The sequence below is a fragment of the Mustelus asterias genome, chromosome 11 (genome assembly GCF_964213995.1).
Source record: "Mustelus asterias chromosome 11, sMusAst1.hap1.1, whole genome shotgun sequence".
In the NCBI taxonomy this organism is placed as follows: Eukaryota; Metazoa; Chordata; class Chondrichthyes; order Carcharhiniformes; family Triakidae; genus Mustelus; species Mustelus asterias.
In genome coordinates, this window is record NC_135811.1 from 57,579,452 (window position 1) to 57,603,491 (window position 24,040).

Below are 24,040 nucleotides of genomic sequence, written 5' to 3' on the forward strand. Positions count from 1 at the left end.
TTTGTTTGTGCCACTTCAGGAATGAATTATGTTGATGTGGGAGTTGAGTCAGTTTTGACAGACAGCATAGGTTACGTTAACCTCCCCAAAAGGTGTTAGTGTGGCAGTTAGGTTTTTATTACAATTCATCAGACACATGGCCAATTTTTTAAAAACTGAATTTAAATTTTCAGACCATCATATTGGATTTGAACATGTATCCCCTGGATTAGGAGGCTAGGCCTCTGGATTACTTGCTCAATACATAACCAATAAACTACTGCGCCCTAACAGACTGCTTCACCTTCTCCAAAAAATACACAGAAGAACACCTTGATATCACCACATACTGGTAATGCATTGCTTGAGAATAAAAATATTAAACTGTTTACTGTACAGACAAAAACAATATTAAGAAAAAAGTCACAATCCTATAACATCTAAATTCAGCTGCAAAATTTATATGTTACACTTTAAAAGTGGGTCAACATATTTGTCATGGTAAGTCACATCAGCATTTATGCCCATCATCTTCCTCAAACACCACTGATATTAATCATGCCATCATACGGGTGACAGAGTCCAGGCACTATCCAACAGACTAGGGTATTAAGAGCTATGATGTTACAGTAGGCTGTTTTCACGCACCTTCAGGATTACAAGGAAATTGGGTCAATAGACAGGTCACCTACACTACTGTCCAGAAAAAATATTACTTTCTTTGTAAGATCATCTTTATTATTGGAAGATGTTATCTTTCACACAGCGCAGCGGTAGGTCAAGCTGTAGCTCAACTATTCTGTGTTATTTTTAAGGCAGAAGTGGATCGATTCTTGATAAGCAAGAGGGTGAAAGGTTATCGAGGGTAGATGGAGCACAGACTTGAGGTTGCCATCAGCTATGACCTTATTAAATGATGAGCAGGCTCAAGGGGCCGAATGGTTTAGTACTACTCCTTGTTCGTACTGTAAGCAGTTTTGGTCCCCTTATTTAAGGAAAGATATTATTTCATTGGAGTCAGTTCAGAGAAGGCACACTAGGATGATCCCCACGATGGAAGGATTGTCTTATGAGGAAAGATTAAACAGGTTGGGAGTCTACTCATTGGAATTTAGAAGAATGGGAGATGATCTCATTTTAACATATACAATTCTTAAGGGGCTTGACAGGGTAACGGCTGAGAGGATGTTTCCCCTCATGGGAGAATCTAGGACCAAAGGGTCTAGTCTCAGAATAAAGGGGTACCAATTTAAGACCGAGACAAGAAGGAATTTCTTTTCTCAGAAGGGTGAGAATCTTTGGAACTCATTGCCACAGAGAGCCTATACTAAGTGGTTTGTTTGCCACAGTCAATGTGTATATAAAGCTGAAATAGATGGATTTTTTTTGATCAGTAAGGGAATCAAGAGTTATGGGAAAGGGCAGGAAAGTGTATGTGAGGAATGTCAGATCAGCCATGATCCTATTGAATGGCGGAGCAGGCTTGAGGTGCCAAAGGGCCTACTTTTGTTCCTATTTTTTATAGTCTGAAGAGGCTGATGAAAAGATCATGAGATAACTTGATTACAGCATCAGTGATATCATCCGTAAGGCCAGTGTAGTTTATAATAGGCATGCTTTATTCTTGAAGCTCCAGTTTATAAAGGGACTGGAAAAACTATTAGTTGAATGATGCAAACAATAATTAAGAAATCACAGAGATGCAGGTCAGGTAAATGGATTTCAAAAAGCTTAAACATTCAAAAAAGCTGCATACAAACTGTGTCTATTTGAAGGTGTTCAAGATAATTTTTTAAAACAGATTCACACTAATCTTACAATTTTCAACAAATTAATGGAATTCATGACACTTTCAGCAGTTCACTCAAAGAAGGAATAAAGCACAGATGGTCAAGTACCCAGTCGTAAAGCTTAGTATACTCAAACAATCTATTTAAGTTTGACTTCAGTAACCAAAGACAGTGATTCACAGCCAAGGATGCAGGAAGGTTTTGGAAAGTAGGTATACCTCCATCCAGGAAGAATACACATTCTACCACATGGAATGTATAAATTGACTACCTGGAAGTTAATTTCACTTGCAAATCACCTCTTTAAAAAAAACCTAAATTTCCTGTTTGTTTTTTGTTACTGTTATGGCTTCCATTCTTAACTTGATCTAGTGTTCCAGATTCAACTTTACAATTCACTTTACAATCTTAACCAGCTTTATTAGGTCACCTCCTTTCTCTGAAAAACACATTCTTAACAGCTCAGTGCTCTGGGACTGTGAAACAAAGTTGGGGCTCTTCCTTGCACCACCTCCAGAACTAAGAGTCATATTTGTGTGTTGGTGACGAAAACTCATCACAGTGCTCAGGGAGTTATCTGATTACTGACTACTCAGTGGTCAAACATTTGTTTTGTTGATATGACCGCAACATTCTAATTGCTTTGTTGATTTGTTGCTCCAAAAGGTTGAACACTAAACCCACCAATAACCCCTGGTTCATTCATAGCTCTTTTTTAAAATTTGAAATCAATGATCCAATCTATATAAAACATTCCCATACTTGTAGCTGGCTAGAACTAGTTTCTCCAGTGGATTATCAGTGCAATACACAAAGAATTTTCCCTTCCTGCAGAAAGCTGCAGGAGATAAGAAACAGCTGTTTATACAAATGTCATACATACTCATTGCCAGAACAGGCAAACAAGACAGGGGAGTTGTGACTCCACACACCACAGCAATCCTGCAATGCTCACACTGAACCACTTAATGCAAATCAGCTATGAATTTGCAATAAATGAATCTTTAGTGTGCCACAAATGGAAGGTTTTGACAATAACTGCCCGAGAGAACATGATGCAAAGAGGAAAGAGAGAAAGAAATGGGCAGTCACATGTGCAGAAAAAGATCTCACCAGTTAATTGGAGTGCAGACTGAACATATCCCAAGACGTCTGCAGCTTTTGTCTCATTGGACCTGTAATCAGGGAATGAAGGGGAGGGAGAACTGAAAACAATTACAAGCACCAGGGAAAAGGTGCTCAGAAAATGATCAGAAATAAAAAAAAATATTAGAACTAAAAGCTAACAAGTCCCAGGTCTTCACTGGCTTCATCCGAGGGTCTTTTAAAAAGTGGCTGCTCAGATAGCAATTGCCTTGGTTTTGATTTTCCAAAATTCTTCAGATTCCGACAAGGTCCCAATGTACCACAGAATTGTTGTGGCACAGATGGAGGCCATTTGGCCTATTGCATGTGTACAGACTCTCCAAACGAGTATCAGGGCTGAGTGCCATTCCTGTACCCCTGAACATTGTTTCTACTCAACTAATCATCTAATGCTCTTTTGAACTTCTCAATTGATCCGGCCTCCACCATACTTCCAGTCAGTGCATTCCAGACCCAAACCACTCGTGTGAAAAAGGTTTTTCTCGCATCGTATTTGCTTCTTTTGCCCTCCCAATCTTGATCTTTTTACAAGCGGAAACAGTTTCTCTCTGTCTACTCGATCCAGACCATTCATGATTTTGAACATCTCAATCAATTCTCCTCTTTGCCTTCTTCTCTCCAAGGAGCACAGTTCCAACCTCTCCAATCTATCCTCATAACTGAAGTTTCTCATCCCTGGAAACATTCTTGTAAATCTCTCAACATAACCTTCTTGCTGTGTATTCTATGCCCATATTAATAAAGGCCAGAATATTATAATCTTTATTAACTGCTTTCTCCACCTGCCTTGCCAGCTTCAATGACTTATGCATAGAGACACCCAGGTCTGTAAGAATTTTACCCCTTATTTTGCATTATCTCTCCATATTCTTCCTACCAAAATGCATCAACTCACACTTCATCTGTCACCTATCTGCCCACTCCACCAACTTGTCCATGCCCTTTTGAAGTTGAACACTTTCCTCTTCACAATTTAAAATACTTCCAAGTTTTGTGTCATCTGCAAACTTTGAAATTGTCCCCTGCACACTGAGACCTAGATCATGAATATATATCAGGAAAAGCAAGGATCCCAATACTATCCCGGGAACACACAAAAACACAAATAGAAGCAGGAGTTGGCCACCAGGTCCTTTGAGCCGGCCTGCCATTCAATACAATCATGGCAGGTCTATGCCGGCCTCAATTCCTTTTCTGTGCCATTTCCCCAGAGGTCTCTATTCCCTGATCTATCAATACTTATCCACCTTCACTGTGAATACTTCGAATGATCCGGTCTCCACCACCCTTGGGGCAGAGAATTCTGGAGATTCACCACCCTCTGCTAGAAGGAATTTATACGCACCTCAGTTTTAAATGACCAGCTCTTTACCTTGTATCTATGTCCCTTTGTTTGTGTCTCTCCCACTCATGAAAACACTTCACCATCTATCCTGTCAAGCCCCCTCAGGGTCTTACATGCTTGAATAAGGTCACCCTTTACTCTTGCAAGGAATACAGACCGAGACTATTTAGTCTCTCTTGATAGGACTACCCTCTCCACTCCCAGGAATTAGCCTGACAAATCTGACTGCCTCCAATGTTACTATATCCTTTTTAGGTGAAGGGACTAAAACTGCATGCAATATCCCAGGGTGAGGCCTCACCAACACCCTGTACAATTGCAACATAACCCTCCCTATTTTTAAACTCTAACCACTTTGCAATGAAGGCTAAAATGCTGTTTGCATTCTTAACTACTTGTTGGACCTGCCTGCTAGCTTTTCGTGATTGATGCACGAGAACATCTTTTTCTCTCTGTATTTCAGTCACCTGCAGTCTCTCCATTTAGATAATAATCTGCCTTTTGATTCCTCCTACTCAAGTGCATGACCTCACACTTCCCCACATTAAACTTCATTTGCCAGTTTTTCGCCTAAGTCACCCAATCTATCTGTATCCCTTTGCAGAATCACAATATCCTCATTACAACATGCTCTTCCACCTATCTTTGTATCATTGGAAAATCTGAAAACCTTCCTCCAGGTCATTAATGTAAATTGTGAACAATTGCGGGCCAAGAACTGATCCCTGTGGTGCTCCACTATTACATCTTTCCACTCTGAAAAGAACCCATATATTTCAACTCTCTGTTTCTATGTGACATGCTAACACACTTCCTCCAATTCCATTGCCTTTTACTTGATGCACCAGCCTCTTAGGTAGCACCGTGTCAAATGTCTTTTGGAAATCTACATTAACTACATCTACAGGTTCCTCTCTATCTACCCTCCTTGTTACATCCTCAAAGAATTCGAGCAAATTTGTCAAACATGATTTAACTTTCATAAAACCATGTTGACTTGGTTTGATTTCTTCAGCTTTCCTCTTTGATTATTGACTCCAACGTCTGGCCAATAGTAGATGTTAAACTAACTGGCCTATAGCTTATGCCTTTTTCCATTGTTAAACAAGGGAGTCACATTAGTTGTTTTCCAATCTTTCTAGTACCTTCCTGGAATTTAGCGAGTTACAAAAAATTTCAACCAATGGGTCCACAAACTCTGCAGCCACTTCCATTAAAACCCTATTTTGCAGTTCATCGGGTCCTGATGATTTGTCCACCTTTAGCCTGTTCAGTTCCTCTAAAACTCTATCCCTTGTGATTGGGATTTTTCCAAGTTCTGCCATGTTATTTGAAATCAGCCCACCTGATATCATCGGGATTTTTGCAATGTCTTCCATGGTGAAAAATGTATTTAGTATATCCGCCATTTCTTTGTCTGCTGTTATCAATTCACTTGTGGCGTCCAGTAGAGGTCCCACATTTACCATAGTCACCCACTTCCTATTTATATGTCCATTGAAACTCTTACTGTTTGTTTTTATGCAGGTTTTCTCTCAAAATTCATAGAAACATAGAAACCCTACAGTGCAGAAGGAGGCCATTCGGCCCATCGAGTCTGCACCGACCACAATCCCACCCAGGCCCTACCCCCACATATTTGCCCGCTAATCCCTCTAACCTACGCATCCCAGGACTCTAAGGGGCAATTTTTAACCTGGCCAATCAACCTAACCCGCACATCTTTGGACTGTGGGAGGAAACCGGAGCACCCGGAGGAAACCCACACAGACACGAGGAGAATGTGCAAACTCCACACAGACAGTGACCCGAGCCGGGAATCGAACCTGGGACCCTGGAGCTGTGAAGCAGCAGTGCTAACCACTGTGCTACCGTGCCACCCATTTTCTGCTTATGAGCTTTTCAGTCTTTTGCTGCTGGGTTCTAGATACTTCCCAGTCCTCTGGTCTACCACTATTCCTTGCCACTTTGTATAGCCTGCTTTTCAATTTAACATTATCCTTGACCTTGTGTGTTAACCATGGATTTTGCCTCTTTCTTGTGGAATCCCTCTTTCTGATTGGGATATACTCCTGCTGAGCATTTTGGACCAGCTGAATATCTGCCAATGCTCATCCACTGACCTTTATCTTAGCTTGTTCCCAGTTCACTTTGCATAACTTCTCCTTCATATCATTATAATTGCCCTAATTTAAGTTGAAGACCCTGGTTATAGACCTATGGTGTTCACCCTCAAACTCTTTCTGGAATTCTATCATACTATGGTCACTACCCCCGGTGGGATGCTTAACTGCCAGATCCCTTATTAATCCTTTTTCATTACACAAAACCAAATCTAAAGTAGCCTGTTCCCAGGTAGGTTCCACAACGTACTGCTCTAAAAAGCAATCCCTGATGTACTCCACAAATTCTTTTTCTACACCACCCTTGCTGGTTTGGTTTGGTCAATCTATATGCAAATAATATAAACAGATTAAAATCTCCCATGATAACTGCAGTTCCCTTCCCCTGTGGCACACAAATGGCGCTGACTGTGGTGCAAGGTGGCGCACAAATTATGCTGACTGCAGGGCAAAGCGACGCACAAACAGTGCTGACTGCGGGGCAAAGTGGCGCAAAAATAGCACAGGCTGCGGAGTAAAGCGGAACCGACTGCAGGACAAAGCAGCACGCAAACAGCGACGACTGTGGGGCAAAGAACCAGATCTAGGACGCAAACCCCGGATGTAGAACATCTCATTCTAATCCTGCAGAATAAATTGGAAAGCTAAAAATCCAGACATTTGAACAGTTTTGAGGGAATTGACAGGAGCACACGATGTTTCATGAACATGCAGCACTGTCCCGGCAAAACTGGGACGTCTGGCCACTATCAAGATAGTGCTGTTTCACCCAACGGATGCAGGAACTTAGTGAGGGTAGGTTGCGTAAACCTGTATTGATTGTCTTCAGTTTAGAAGATTAAATGAGGGGTGATCCAATTCTCTTTGAAATAATAGACAGTGATGATAAGTGTACATCCATGCAGATTAAATATTTCCAGTGGTGGGGGACTCCAGAATAGGGAGAAAACATTAGAATTAGGTTATTTACGAGTGGAACCAAGAAGCTTTCCTTCTTTAAATCTGGAATTCTTACCCCCTAATGACTTGATGCTGGGTTAACTGAAAATTTCAACATTGTGATGAGTAGTTTTTGTTTCACTAAGACTATCAGAGGATATGGATCAAAGTCAGGTGAAATGGAGTTGATGGACAGAACACCCATGATCTAACCAAGTGGCAGAATTGGCTTAAGGTGCCAAATGGTTTATTTATAGTCCTATGGAAAAGCTGGAAAGTAATTACTAAAATTCTTCCCCTTTCAAACAATTCATCAGAGCAGCTTGCTGGCTTTTTATTCTGGTAGATTGATGTATGAACAGAATTTAAATTTCATTCTACGAGAAAAGCCTGGGAGGGAATCATTAATTTGTCTGGAGTTACTGCATAGCTGGAAAAGCTGCATTCCAGGTTTCTTTCCAACAAAACTTGACTGCAATTAGAACATTACATCGCAAGAAATCTGTCAAACATGAGAAAAAGAACTTGAGAACTTTCCTCCACATGATCCCAATGAAAGAACAAAATAATAGGCTTTACTCGAGAAAGAATTAGCCTGATGTTTTCTCATATCAAAAAACTCCACTCGCCCAGTTTTTAAACAGTAGGTCAACAAACTACCTGCAGTCAATTATTACAGGACAGTATGCTGACGACCTTTTCTTAATCCTACCAATGTGCCTGAAATTTCATTTTAATAGTCATGCAGTATTTGCACTGCCACAAGTCTGAATGATTCCTAACTGTGAACTTTGCTCCAGTTATTATGTTCTTCATTTACAACCCCCAAACATTAGCAGCATTTAAATTCTGTGACACAAGCAAAGGCATGGAACTCAACAATCATTAAGTTAATGATTTACTTTGACCTATTTAGGTGCATTGTGACACTGAAGCATTCACTATCCTCGATCTTCTCCAGGTCATTCTTTTGTAGTTCCCCGTAACTTCCAAATACTCATGGTTGACGAGTCATTTTCCCTTCGCAAATTTTATAAAATGGATGGATTAAAAACAGTCAAACATATAACAAGGAAAAGCCTAACCCTTCAACTGAACTCAGTAAGAAATTGCAAAAAATCAGCAAGGGTTTATCTGGCAGATTAAAATACACCAAATTCTTGTTTTGTATAAATGGTTGTGGGCAGGGGAGGGGTGGAGAGAATAAATGACCTGTTTGTTTATATTACGGGACCAATTTAAGAAAAACAATAGACGTATTTATGCCAAATCCGACTGATCATTCTGTCAGCCATCTGCTCAATTGATCCACATCTTGACCCTATAATTATTAGTAAAACTTCTACTATTGTGCAAGTCATCTCGTGCAAGTCACTTGGCAATTTACAGACACAAACCCACATCCTATCTGTCCATGTAACAGCACACCTCGTAGCTTTATCAACGCATTGCAACTGCTGATTCTTTTCCCTGATAAACTCGCTTTACAAGTGTGATGGAATTTCAGCTGTACAAATATCTAGAGCAGTGTAATGGTTATAAGCTTCTCTAAATCTAACCTAGACAAACAGCGACAGAAAAGCTACTTTATTTGCAAATGACAATTAGCTTGTGGAGGTGTAACCATGTACATAGCAAGATGTAGGGTTGCACTTTTGCACTCAAAGCACTGAAACCTGAATGCAAGAACAGAGTGAAACACCCTGGCTTATAACTCATCAACCTGCCCTGCAAAGACCTCAATGAAAAATGACCATTTTGTCAAAGAATCGGAAGCATGTGGTATCCATGAAACAGTGTTTGAATGAACCGGTTAGCTCAGTTGGCTAGACAACTGGTTCGTGATGCAGAGCGACGCCAACAGTGCAGGTACAATTGCTGTACCGGCTGAGGTCATTCATGAAGGCCCCGCCTTCTCACCTTTGCCCTTCGCCTGAGGTGTGGTGATCCTCGGGTTAAATCACCACCAGCCAGCTCTCCTCCTCAAAAGGGGAGAGCAACCTATGGTCATCTGGGACTATAGCAACTTTACATTGCACTTTTTTTATTTGAATGACACCACATTTCAGAGAAGAGGAAGAAAAACAGACAATACAAGGAAATATGTGCCGAAGCTGCACAACTTTTACCTATTCTAGATGTATCATTCATTCCTCTAATCATGTTCAGGAAGAACCTATCCCTGCAAAATTGCTGAAATTACTTAAAAGCATTCAAATCAAAACCCAAATCCAAATAACAGGAACTGGCATATACGGAGAACACTTTGCAATGCATGTAGCCATTTGACTCAAAATAGACTGAAATAATTGATTTGCTATGAATTACACAAAACTATGAATAAAATAATATACAACTAATTACGGTTCCACATTAGCACAGGTTCACATTTACCATGTTCACATCTCAAACTTGAGAACCAAGCACCAACAACTTCAGTTTGCTCTCTGATAAACCAACAAAATGATTACAAATGCAAGTTGCCAAGCTATAAAACTATCATCTTAAACTTAATGCTCTCACTGTACCAACTTGAATTAGGTAAAAAGATTTTGGATGGGATTTCCTGGCTGGTTCTGCCCCCGTCACGGTTCCCCAACAGAGGAGGGTGCAAACAAAGGGAAATCCCGCTGACAGCTGCGGGATGAGGAGATTCCACCATTGGTCGATGGTGAGCTGCCTCTGCCGCCGCAAAACACGTCACGGGATGTGAAAAATCCTGTCCATCATTGTAGAATTCAAATTTTTAAACCTGATTAACTCGTAAAGTACCTCAAACAGTAGTTTTGCATTCCTCATGAATAGCGCTCGAAGTTAAGCATGTTGCATAATCGTGATCGGTAAATTTGTCCCTGGAGGGACTACTTGGTCTTATTAAATGCTTACAATATGCAATATTTTAAAATGTACTCAAATTCCATACATTAGAAGTCTGCAAAAAATATCTTCGGGCAATCTCTGCACATGATACCAAAACATTTGCCAATTTCACCTGAAGATTATAATTACTGCCACCGGGGCAAATTTTAAATGTTATCTCGTCTTCTATGTTTTCTTGTTCTCCTTTGTATCCAAATGCAAAGGGCGATTTTAGCTTCTGTTTCAGGAATCCAACACATCATTTCAAGTTACATTGCAACTTTAAAAGACTGGTACTGTGAACTCTACATACTCTCAAACACGAACAGAATATTGAGAATTTGTAATATACATATTCTAGCACTTAATTGCATCTATCAGCCAAAGAAATCAAAAGATGCATTTCAGTGCAGTAGATCCAACAACCAAGCTCACTGCCTGCTGCAATATTAATGACAAGCAAAAACAAGTAGCAATTACAATTATAACACTCCTGCCTATTTTGACACAAAATCCTGAAGCTCTAAGCAAAATTAAACTTTTAACATCTATTAAACCTATGTGCATTTGCAGTCCTCAATGCTGCACAAATAATTCCAAGCAAAATTAAATTCAGTCGTTCCCAAAGCCATTTACAATTGATTCTTCAAAGAAATTGTCAGCTTCTCTCACACCCTCTAACTAAAGACATTGCTGTATGGCCATTTTGTTTCACTGTCTCCTCCTTTATTCATTCCTATCTCATTTTCGATCACTTGGCAGTCTCTCTAAACGGTATAAAAACCCAAATTGGGGGGTGGGTGGGGTCAACATGCAGCAACACATTGTTTCTCTCAAACAGGTTGCAAGATATCACCACTTCATCACCTCAAATATTTCTCTTTTCCAACCTATTTTGGAAAATTAAAATCTCCTGCAGTTAAAACTCTATTGTTAATACGTGACTCTTTAATTTGTCTACAAGCTTCATTTGAAATTTGCTTTCCACTATTCAGTAGTCTACAACATGGTCCAATTTTCTTGCTATTCCTCAACACAATCCAGATATTTTGTTTGGACCATTTCTCTACTCAAGTACCACTCCCCATTCTCCTTTTTCCTTTGACTTGTCTTTCCTTAACATTTTATATCCAAGTATATTTAACTGCCAATCCTGACCCAGATTCAATTACTGCTACAATACCATGATTTCCTATTTTAATCAAATTTAGTTCTTCTATTTTGTTTTCTAGTCAGTGAATTTATATGAATACAACTTAATTAGGATTCCTGAGATTTGATTAATTTTCTCTCTTTACCTTTGCACATCCAATTTTTTAAGATTAAACTATCTTGTTTTGTTTAACCCCCTTTCAACTTTCCTAATTCTCCATTATATATACACTCTTGGATTTAAGTTCTTTGCTTGCAGCAGCCTGTGGCTTTATGAAAACATTGCCCTTGCAGTTTAATCTGCAATTTACTTCGTGGCAAGAGTGATGGTTTCAGTTGAGGAAAAAAGATGTGTCCAAAGCCCTGGTATAGAAGAACCATAGAACTATAGAAACCCTACAGTGCAGAAAGAGGCCATTTGGCCCATCGAGTCTGCACCGACCACAATCCCACCCAGGCCCTACCCCATATCCCTACATATTTACCGCTAATCCCTCTAACCTACACATCTCAGGACACTAAGGGGCAATTTTAGCATGGCCAATCAACCTAACCCGCACATCTTTGGACTGTGGGAGGAAACCGGAGCACCCAGAGGAAACCGACTGCATCATTAGAATCCAGCGGAGATGGAAGAACTGGGAAAATGGAATGGAGTCCTTCCAGGAAGCAGGGTGTGAGGAAGAGTTGAGGTAGGTGAGGGAGTCAGTGGGCTCATAACAAATATTACTTAATAGCCTATCACCAGAAATGGAGACAGAGAAGCCAAAGAAAGGGAGGGAAGAGTCAGAGATGGACAAAGTGAAACTGAGAGCAGAGTGGAAACTGTGGGCAAAGTTAATGAAGCCCTTCAATTCAGAATGAGAACAGGACATGGCACTGGTACTGTCATCAATATATCAGAAAATGAGCTGAGGGAGGAGTTCCAAGTAGCATGGGAACAAGGAATGCTCCACATAACCTGCAAAAAGGAAAGCATTGCTAGCACCCAATATGAGTGCACATAGCAACACCTTTAATTTTGAAATAGTAGGATGAGTTAAAAGAGATGTTATCCAAAGAGAGGTCAAATTCTCCCAGGTGGATGAGGGCTCTGATTGATGGAAATTGGCTGGAAGAAACTGAGAATCCTCAGATCATCCTGGTGGGGGATGGCAGTGCAGAGACATTGGCCATCCATGAGGAAGAGGATACGGCTTAGGTGCCAGGAAATCAGAAACTGTTAAAATGAACAAGGATTTTAGAAGAGTCATAAATGTAGGCCAGGAGAGACTGGACAAGTGGAGAAAAAAATCAAAAGCAGGAAGAAATCAGTTCAGTCAGAAGGAACAGACCAAAACAATTGGTTCACCAGGGCAAACCTGTTAGGGATCTTGTGAAGTAGGTAGAAGCGAGCTCTCTGGGGATGGGGAAACTATGAGCTGGAAGGCTATGGAGAGATGATCACAGGAGGCGATGAAGTCAGTGCCTGTTCTGGAAAAAATAGTTTGATATTCAGTGGTGGGATCATGGTCCAGGGATAGGTAGGACGAAATGTTAGTGAGCTGGCATTCAGCCAGGTAGCAACCTCTTTTTTCAGTTGGTTTGATGTTAGGGTTAAACCGGAGAACACAAAGTTGAGCACAAGGAGACAGGTTGGCGTCAAAGAGAGCAGGAGAGAAATCAAGATGGCCAACATCATGTTGGCAGTTCTCAATAAATAGATCAAAAGCTAGGAGTCCAGAGAGATCTTGGCGTAGGCAGAGCACTGGAGATCGGTGAAAGAGTACATTGAGCTGGGAGAGGACTCCTGGCCTAAGAAGTGGATATGGAGCCGAAGATGACAGGAGATCTTAACGTCATGCTGAGCTCAAAATTAAAGGTGCTAAGGTAAATGCGAAGGGCAAATCATTCAGCATCACAGAGGGTATCGTGAATATACATCAAGAGGTGAGATTAGGAGGAGTGGGATAAGAGAGAAGTGTAAAGGAAGCAATCTAGAGGCATTTTGGGGCCCATGATTTGTTGGAGCTTGCGATTTCTTAACACCTGAAAGAGAAAATGCTTTCTGCTAAAATACTGGATGAGTCGAATGATGAAAATAAACTACAGAGCGGAACAGGTTTGACATAGTATGTGTCAACGCTGATGAACAGAAAGGTCAAGATTGTGCCATCACCACGAACAGAATGTTGATCTCTGGACAAGGCGGCCTTCACGACACACGACAGCGCAGAGTCGCTGAGCAGAAACTGATAGCCAAGTTCCGCACACATGAGGACGGCCTAAACCGGGATGTTGGATTTATGTCACATTATCAGTAACCCCCACAGCTTGCCTCCTGGGCTTGCAGAATCTCACTAGCTGTTCTGTCTGGAGACAATACACATCTCTTTAACCTGTGTTTAATGCTCCCTCCACCCACATTGTCTGTATCTTTAAGACCTGGCTGGCTTTAGGGATTCGCATTCTAATCAGTATTCTGTAACTTGATTTTGTGTCACTGCACTGTTTGAGAGCACATTTCCACTCCATCTGACGAAGGAGCGGTGCTCCGAAAGCTTATGGTATTTGCTACCAAATAAACCTGCTGGACTTTAACCTGGTGTTGTGAGACTTCTGACTGTGCAACAAGAACAGCCCGAGGTCTGTTGAATATTTAGGATTTACTTGTAATCATGTGGATCAGAAACAGAGAAGAGCAAAGTTTTCGATGGAATCCACATGGAATAAGTTGAGCTGAAGACAGTTGCTGTGAAAGCAGATTTTGGTGGATATTGATCAAACATAAGGAGGGAAATGGAAAACAATGAAGGTGAATAAGGTAAAAGAGACAAATGGGAATCCTGTCACAGAGAAGAGCAGAACTTCTAAGGTTGGCATTTTTGGAAGAGAAGTAGCAGTGAAATAGGCCAGAATCAAAAAGCACAATACCGCAGACGCTGGAAATCCTGCTTGAAACCTATTATATCTCTAACTTTTCCCAGTTGCGATGAAAGGTGATCGACATGAGACATTAATTCTGCTTCTCTCTCCACATATGCTGCGTGACTTGCTGAGTATTTCCAACTTTTTCGCTAAAATATCTTAAACAGTATTTGAAAAGAAGTAAAATAACAAAGTTAATGAACTGTGTCTAATTGAAATGTTAATCCATTGTTACACATGCTGATAGTCCTGCAGAGACCAGAGCACCAGCTCACTACATGGTTACTTTCAGGCTCTGAGTCCCTCAACCCAGAATGCAAGCTGTTGAATTCTTTGAGGAAAACAGGGACTGAACTTGCACCCATTTACGACCACACATTTTAGTCCCCCTCTGGGAGCAACATAGTCAAAACTGGCCATTTCTAAACAGGTTGAAAGCAGGACTGAATGAAAACCCAGACTTGGTTATCCTGACTCCGACAGCACTCGTGGTCCTAAATAATTAATTCTGGATTTGACAGAGAAACTAGAATAGATTTTGTAAGCTCTACACTGTCCTGTGACAACGTACAGTCTAACCACCAGCTATGTCAGTAACTGGTAAAGGCATTGCTATTTTTAGCGCACTACTTAAATTTAAACGTCTTGCCAGACAGACAAAATGAGATGCAAAAGAATAGATTCCAGTCTGAGAGAAAAAGCAAATATGGTCTTCGTAAGGCACAGCTGTCATTGCACCAAAAAAAGAGAAACGTTAAGTGCATTACATTATTGACATTCATATGTCTTAACGGAATGGTAATGTGTGTGGTCTTACAATTTTAGTGTGTAGAGGATGCTGCGAAGAAGAATGCCGGCGAATTATATTCTTGCACACACATTTCACTGAGTAACAGAGTATTGCAGCATAAACTTTCCATAACCTTCATTCCTTCTGATGAATCTGACACAGATCAGTTAACTCAGGAAGTCCTGGGGTTTTGAAAATGCAGCAGAGATCATAATTGCACTTTGCACGTACAGGCTTAAGGTAACGTGAACTTTTAAGATTCGATTTGCAATTGAATGTTATAAAATAGTTTATCATATTTATTTTATTCTCAGAGAGCAGCAACTGAAACAGTAGATAGATTTAATTTGATTTTTTAAAATGTACCTTAGTTATGAGTTTCTCAACACTTTTTCTTGACGAATGACCTTAACAGTAAGCAATGTACCAATAACTTTTTGAATTAATTCTCGAATGCCAGATGATAGCAGCTTGGCTCTCGGTCCTGAAGGCTGCAGGTTTAAGCCCCACTGCAAGACTAGTGTACTTCAGTACTGAGCAACTGTTACCACGCAAGTTTATTCCAGAGATGTCCCTTTTGGATCTAATATTCAATAACGCTCACAACTTGTCTGTTGAGATGAACATGAAAGGTCACATTGCAGATCAACATCTGAAGAGGAGGATGGTGCTTCAGGAATCCAGAGGCTCTGATAAGGCAATGAACAAAAGCAACTACCTTGTTTTCTTTGCCAAAATTCCTCCATCAGCATTTCGATGGAACCAGGCCCAGATAATGCCCTGAATAATTGCAATACTTAATTGTGGTTGCCTTATTGCGAGTCATGGAGAGAGTGGATATCAGCAGTCACTTAAAATAAAATTTTAAAAATCTATTCAATTAACTACATTTACAGAAAAGCAAATGAAAAGTATGCTTAAGAAAAACTGATGTGAATTCAGAAGATTTCAATTGATAATGATTTCTGAACATGATATGAATTATTTTTGTTTAAGATCGAATAGGTCAACCTATTAATCAGGGGTTCACAAGTTACTATGTTTTGTTTTACTAACCATAAATTGAAGTCAATGGCTAAACTGACAAAATATAACACAACATAAAGATGCAAACCCTCTGACTAAAATTGACCTGAAAATCTAAGGAACAGTACACAAGTACAAAGAAAGAGCAAACATTCAAAATAGTCTTAGCATACAATTAACCTGTTTCACAGTAATTACCATGTACAGAATTCTTGAAGGAACTTAGCAGATTTTAGTGTTTATGATTTAGAAAATTTGCTGTTTATTCTGTCCTTCAGATGATTTTTCCCTTTTTGGCAGACTTGCAGCAATATTGGCTTAGTGACGTGCAATTGCAAAATTCAACAACCTCCTGTCCAACCCACACATAGAACCTTCCTACCACATGCCACAGACATATTCTCTTAGAAATGTAAACAAAAATAATGACTCGTTTAACAACTCCAGTACATATTTAAATCTCCCCTGAAATGAGAAATCATTTTTGAAGCTGTAGGCTATACCCTTTACATTAAGCATGTATTGATTTTCTGAAGGATACAGTTTTTATTGCTGAATATCACTTCAGCTGTTTATATATAGGACTAACAAAACAGATGTTGAGAAACGCCAAAACAGACTGTGGCCCCAGCCTTGAACCACTGACAATGAACATTATTCTCTTTCACAGAAACAGTACACGCTGAACACATGAAATTAAACCTTGCCAGTGTGGCAAGAAAGAACAGGCTCAATAGTTCTGACATCTGTATTGTTTGCGATATGGACACACTGCATGATTGTGCTCCCAGGCATGCCAATAAAACAGTTTGAGGCTTCAGGCCACAGCAGTGGTGGTGAATATGAACCCATCAGCCCCTTGTTACCACGGTTATTCACCCTGCTGTAAAAGTGAATCTGCCATGATATTACTGCTTGTCACACAGCTGCGCCAACTCATCTGAAATGCAAATTCTGTCTATGTATCCACCAGCTGCAGTCACTCATGTCTTATCAAGCATATATAAGGAACCTTCATCCAATTTATTTTTGTAACTTGGTATTCTTTTCCTCTTCTTTCAATCAAATATTTTTACCCCTCTTTTTCATTCCATCCTTCCTGATTCAGTATTTCTCTTGTGAACTATATTTGCTTTTTCTTTCTTCTTGTTTCCTTTACCTCACTTTTACCCCTTTTCATAGTTACCACATTTCTTCTCCTCCTCAAACTGAGACAGTCTGCTGTACTGGGATCCCGTCCAAGTCTGTCATACAAGGGACCCTGCTAATGGGATGGACCAGGAAGATCAATGCATACACATTTATCACAAATAATCAGATGCCCTAAGATGGCTTTCACTGGACATAATTGATGGGACCGCAAATATCTCTGACAGGCAGATTACAGATTAATGCAATTCTGGGAAAGAAAAGGAGGGTCAAGTTAAGATCTGCCATCTTAGTAGAACCGATTCCTTCTTTAACAACATTTTGTACAAGATCTACAGCTTCAGAATTATAGCTTATGGAAACACCCACCTAACAATACATTTTCTTGAACTGTCCAAATTTTGCCTTTTCCATTTGAGTACTCCCTTATCATTCCAACACATGCACACAATTAGAGCACAAATTCTTTCACTATTACATTTTTTGAGTTTTGGAGTCCTATTATCCCATACCAGTGTTGTTTAATATGTTAGTCATTAGATACGTGTCCAATTGTATTTCTGATTAAATTTTTAAAAACTGATGTTGGTCATGTGATCTCAAAACTCATTTCCATGGTGTAACCAAATGGACTTTTTTATGCATTTGCTGATATGATTATAAGATGAAAAGCAGAGTTCGAAAAATGTAGGAGAGGCAGGAAACGTATGGAGGATTTTGAGAGTGATGAGTAAAGTTATGGATAGTAATATGTTCAAGACTTAGAGGAAAGGAAAATTGGAGCTAGGGTGATGAATTAAGAACTGGCACAAAAACAGCAGTTTTGAAAGGGTGTGGGAGAGTAACTGGAGGAGAAGGACAGTTTGTGTGGGACCAGAAACAGAAGCAGGCAGTAGTTTAGTAAGAACGGAGTCAAGGGAGCAGATGGGGCTGTCATGGCAGAAATAAGGTTGGAAAGGGAATGGGCCAAAATAGAAAACAAAACAAAGTTCAGGCGAGGATTAAAAGGAGCATAGAGGAGGTTTGGTTTGGTGCAAAAGGAAAAGCAGGGAAACAGCAAAGGCACTTTATTGGATGGTCTCAATCTTGGTGATAAAGATACCCATGAACTCTTGGCATTTGTTGGGAGCCAAGGTTGGATGAGACAGGGGCAATCATGTTAATGAAATAGTTGATCATTCAGAAACAAAGCCTGTAGTTGTCTTTGCATTCAGGATGATCCAAGAATAGCAGCTGGATTTGACTGAGGTGAGTGAAGCGACTGGCTGTAGAACTTCCTGTGGTCAAACCAGATTTGATGATGAATAGCTAAGCCAGCTGTGCAGCACTCACTCAAGACTGCAAAACCTGAAATGAGCCGGGTGTGAAGGAGGTTGCTGACATTAGCTTCCATCAGAAGTGCTTGGTTCGAAAATAAAATGGATCTTTCCCCAGCATATCTGCTGTTGAAACCCTGATCCATGCCTTTGTTACCAGCACACTTTTGTCTGGCCTCTCACTCTACTCACAAAAGTCATTCAAACCTCTTTGCTTGCCGACCTACACTGGGCTTTGGTTAAATTTTAGATTTTACAATTGTCTTTACTTTCAAATCCCTCCATGGTCTCGGCCCTCTCCAACTCTTAATTCCCCTCGCAGCTCCATACCCTGTGGGACATTTGCACTCCCCTAATTCTGGCTTCTTTCGCATCCAGAATTTTAATTGATCCACCATTGGTGACCATGCCTTCTGTAGCCCAGGCCTCAATTTCTGGACTACCACCCTCAACCTTTTCACCTGTTTACCTCCATTTCTTCCTTCAACATGCTTAAAACCTATTTTGTTGATCAAGCTTTTGGTCATTTGTCTGGGTGCTCCGGTTTCCTCCCACAGGCCAAAAGATGTGCTGGTTAGGTGCATTGGCCATGCTAAATTCTTCCTCAGTGTACCCGAACAGGCGCCAGAGTGTGGTGACTAGGGGATTTTCACAGTAACTTCATTGCAATGTTAATGTAAGCCTACTTGTGACACTAATAAATAAACTTTAAAACTTGGTGCGTTTGATAATGTTCCTAAGAAGGGGCACGGAAATACATTAATACATTAAAGATTCGACATAAATACAAGTTGTTAATGGGGTAGTTAGGGGTTGTTGCTGATGCAAATGCAACAATGGGTGTCTCAATGAGCTCTGCAACTCTCAATCATGGACATTGCAATAATGAGTCGTGTGGTTTGAGGAATTTTTCTAACTAAATCTAAGTTTATAAAATGCTTAAATTCCATAAAGAAAAGTTGAAATATTAAATGATTAGACATAATATTTTTCAACATTACAAAAATTTTGGTCACAATAATTGTTGTCCTACCTGGTAGAGCTGGAAGGCACTATCCCCAGGTATAAAATTCAGTTGTTTATCCACAAAGAATTCTATTGCAATTAATAAATGAAGCACAGCCTTTCCCACTACAGACTTGAATGTCTAAACAAAGAAAAACAAGGAAATAACTTAGTTGAAGTTTGATTGATTAAATGCAGAGCAATTCGAACATCATTTTTGTCAGAGAACCCGAAACTAGTGAAAGAATAGATCTGCCACTGGAGTAAAATATAATGCAGAAAGCCAACAAATGCACAACAGCATCTCAAAAGCTGATTTCAAGTTGGATCAACATCAAAGCATGCACATAATTATGCATTTGAAATAAATCCAATTCAAATGTCTTTTATTGTATTCCACATAAAGTCAAAGTCCACTTCTAAATTATTGATAGATGTGATAAAAGTTCAACTTAAAACATTTTTGCTTTGACTGGAATACAGTACCACAATCTAAAATGTATCCTTAATAAAAGTTGGCAAAATAATTTTCCAAAAATAATAAAGTATAAATGGTAGTGGGAAACACAAGATAGGCAAACAAAATTCCACTAAATGATGGTGCAATACAACTATAACACATACAGGAAAGAACATGAATCTCTCAAATTACTGCCAGATATAAAATATTAATACAAAATGGTGCACAGTCCAAAGAAGCATGCAGAAGCAACTGCAACAAAAAACATACACAGTGGACTCATCCTAAGTTCACAAAACAGATCAGCATAGAGAAGAGCAATTTTGGTCAAGTGCTTAGGGGCACTTGTTCCTCACCATGAATTCTTGACTTGGAAAATGAGCAATAGTAGAGGAAAATGTTTACTTAGGGTGGGGGGGTTTACCTTCAGGATTTGCACACATTTTACTTCGTTATATTTGTTAACACAAATGAATTTTGCACTTTTCACGCAGGCTTAGGGAAACACTCTCTACAGCACAGAGGACGTTCAGTACATAGACAAGCATATCGTCTACTTTGAAAGGCCAAGTCACAGAATTTGAACTTAAAAGAAAAACCCCAAGACGTGTTCAAATAATTCTTGAAATTTTAGCTAAACCAAAAATGTGTACTCTAAGACTGAAAATAAAGATTGCTATGATTCTTTATAATTTGAACAACAAAAACAGGGTTGAAATTTTCTTCCTGGAGAGCTGGAAAATAATCTCCTCCAGACCAATGCTCTACATTTTTAAGGTAATGTTATGTCTTTTTGTTGGAACTTCCAACATTCAGACACAACAGAAAGTTTTCTGTGAAAATAATCCACAAGGCAAATTAAAGTCCTCATTCTACTGGACGCCATGGTCCTTGATGAAGGTCATAAATGCATCCTCAACGCAACCAGCAATGCAGCCCCAATGTCAGAAACTAGATGACTCCAGGAACAGTAAATCACAAACAAGTTACTTTTTTCCTCTTTCTCCACATGCCACAATTGCTGCCATATGTTCACAGTATTTGCTTGCTAGCCTATTTGAACTGTCCCCAAAACACAAAAGGGAAAGGGAAAGTGAAAATTTGTAACCTTAAAACAGCAGCAAAATGTACAAACTTGAACATGCACACAATAGTTGCTCTGTTGCTATTGAGATGGAATTTGCACAGCAACGTAAATGGGGGGGGGGGGGGGGAGATTTCGTAGGAGCAGGAGGATCAGTATATTACGAAACTGCTTCAGCTGAAGTACTTTGTGAAATCAACTGAGGTGTACAATCCATGATGCATTGAAAGCAACAATAATTTCACCATTGAGCTGCACAAGTTTTTTAAAAATGCTTGATCACAGAAAATGGAACTATTGTTCAGGGTCCTGAAAAAATAATGGCATGACAAAATTTAAACCAACAAAGCAGGCACAGGAAGAGTAGTAATGTTAGCTCCAATACAAGAATAGGGGAATTCTTACATCATCCCAAGAGTTACTTCTTAAGTACTTAACATGCTGTGGAACTTTCCTTAGAGCAATAACCTAGAATTGGCAGCACAACAGTTTAGAGCAGTGGAGGTTTTATAAACTGTTCCATTAAATGGTAAGACGTGGGTGTGAAGGTTCAGAGGCATTTTCCAACCACCTTTCCTTCAATAAGCAGCTCAATGACAGTTTCTTGAAGCAGATAGCACCTCTTACAAATTGAATTCTAACAGTTTTAATGTCAGCTGCACTGAAGAGTTTTAATGTGTAGCAAAGATTGCATGTATTGTATTTTTTTTTTGATCAACTTCAAATTTATTTTAAAAATCGAGTTCCTCTCACACTGGAAACCGAGGCCACCACTGAAGTTGCTCTCTCCCACTGTGCCTGAAATGTTACTGGTCCACATTCCACAGATCGTAATTTCATTTTAATTGCTCTGCCTGCAACAGTCTTCAAAGCTTTCTCCACATTTTAAAAATCTTAATTAACTCCTTCAAAAGTTTACCTGTCATATCCCCACACTACTTAGCCTTTAATAATCTTCAGTGGAATCTTAGTTCTCCCTAAGGGTCCCAAAATCTTTTACTTCTCCTGACATCCTTTCTCCAGTCTCCTCTGCCGCCTCACTGTCAATGTCTTTATCGACTGGTTAAATGTTCACTCGCGATCAATCCTCAAATTAAACCCTCAACGCCTGCTATGATCCCTCTACCTCAAGCTATTAGTCTCTCTTGTCCTGGATCTACTTATATATCCATCCTCACTCTTTCCCAGGCTGTCAACATTTTTCAGTTTATTGAAAATCTCCATGCACTTCCTGCAACAGTCACAGTTTCCAAATGTCTCCCATCACAATGTTAAACCATCCCAGTTGTCATGGCACATGGAAGTCACTGATTCAGCATGAATAAAGTCACAATCTATCAAAAATATTGCGTCTGCTGGTCATTTGTCACACTTTTCTACATGTGAGAAAATTTGGTAGACAAAGAAATTCAGTCATTCAATGCTGGGAACTTCGAACCTGACCCTCAAACTTACAGGTACTTCCCTTTATTTCCAAGTACAGTTCCCTTCAAACAACTGAACGAAACAAGATGTTTCCAATCAGGCTTGGCTTTAAAGGGAAACAGAAATTCTGTTGCAGCTGATCAACACATTGCACAGAACATCCAAACAAACAGGAGTACAAAATGCCTGACTGATCATTTTTTAGATGCTTAAATGAATTACTTCAACAACAAAAAAGCAAACTGTAATTTTGTTCATTTGATCTAAAAGTTTCCAAAAGTCATGCATATCAAAATACTCCAATACAGCTGCCTCTCCAAGAGCATGAAAGATACCCATCATACGACCAGCAACACTGGCAGTCAACATCTACCACCGAGCAAGATGATTGAAGATTTGTTCATGTATTTATCATGGCCAACAACAAGAAAAAGTTATATGTCAGTATTTAGGTCTCTAATTATATCAGTCTTAAAATAGTATGTTAATTATGGAGACTTATGCCAGGGGATCCCAAACTGGGATCCACAGAGTCTTCAGGATGTCCGCCGCCAGCACATTTGTAAGATTTGAAAATTCTGCAGAGCTACTCATCCACAACCAACCAGAGGCATGTTTCTGCGGAGATGGGCCTCAGAGTGGCTCTCAGGGGAGGGGAACAGCCCATGGGGCCGGGGGGGGGGGGGGGGGGGGGGGGGGGGGGGGAGAGGGGCGGTGAGCCTGCCAGGGAGGGGCGGTGAGCCTGCCAGGGAGGGGCGGTGAGCCTGCCAGGGAGGGGCGGTGAGCCTGCCAGGGAGGGGCGGTGAGCCTGCCAGGGAGGGGCGGTGAGCCTGCCAGGGAGGGGCGGTGAGCCTGCCAGGGAGGGGCGGTGAGCCTGCCAGGGAGGGGCGGTGAGCCTGCCAGGGAGGGGCGGTGAGCCTGCCAGGGAGGGGCGGTGAGCCTGCCAGGGAGGGGCGGTGAGCCTGCCAGGGAGGGGCGGTGAGCCTGCCAGGGAGGGGCGGTGAGCCTGCCAGGGAGGGGCGGTGAGCCTGCCAGGGAGGAGCGGTGAGCCTGCGAGGGAGGGGCGGTGAGCCTGCGAGGGAGGGGCGGTGAGCCTGCGAGGGAGGGGCGGTGAGCCTGCGAGGGAGGGGCGGTGAGCCTGCGAGGGAGGGAGGGGGTGAGCGTGTGAGGGAGGGAAGGGGTGAGGGAGAAAGGGGTGCCTGTATCCTATATGAGTAACAACTTTCCAGCATCACTCCTCCCATTAAAATTGACAACAGGTAAGACTCCAATATTTTTAGTTGAAGGAACGTTTTAGATCTTGAAGTGGGTATTACTTCCAGGGGTTAATGTTAAGGAGGCATGGGAGGGTGGCTTCATCAGGTGTTAATGAGTGGAGGCCATGTTGCTGGCGAATGTCCATGTGACTGTGTGCCTCTTCCTAGTTCCTAATATATGTACAAGATATAGCTATAAAGACTTGGTTACACTTGAGCACATTTCGCACTTATTTCGCAGCAAAAAAAAAGGGACATCAAAATTATGAGAATGCTTGGGGTTCCCTGA

General features: G+C 40.7%; 1 protein-coding gene across 5 annotated transcripts in view; it reads right to left on the reverse strand.

Annotated features, from left to right (window-relative positions):
- Positions 1-24,040, reverse strand: part of jmjd1cb (jumonji domain containing 1Cb) — a 306,094-nt gene that overhangs the window by 74,622 nt on the left and 207,432 nt on the right. For 3 of the 5 annotated variants that reach the window (XM_078223635.1, XM_078223634.1, XM_078223638.1), the window contains one exon: positions 19,555-19,668. The exons of 1 other annotated variant lie outside the window; for it this stretch is intronic. In XM_078223635.1, coding sequence (XP_078079761.1) covers positions 19,555-19,668 — 114 coding nt within the window. Of the gene's footprint in view, positions 1-19,554; positions 19,673-24,040 lie in introns of those variants that run through there. One more of the 5 variants, XM_078223639.1, reaches the window with a different exon arrangement.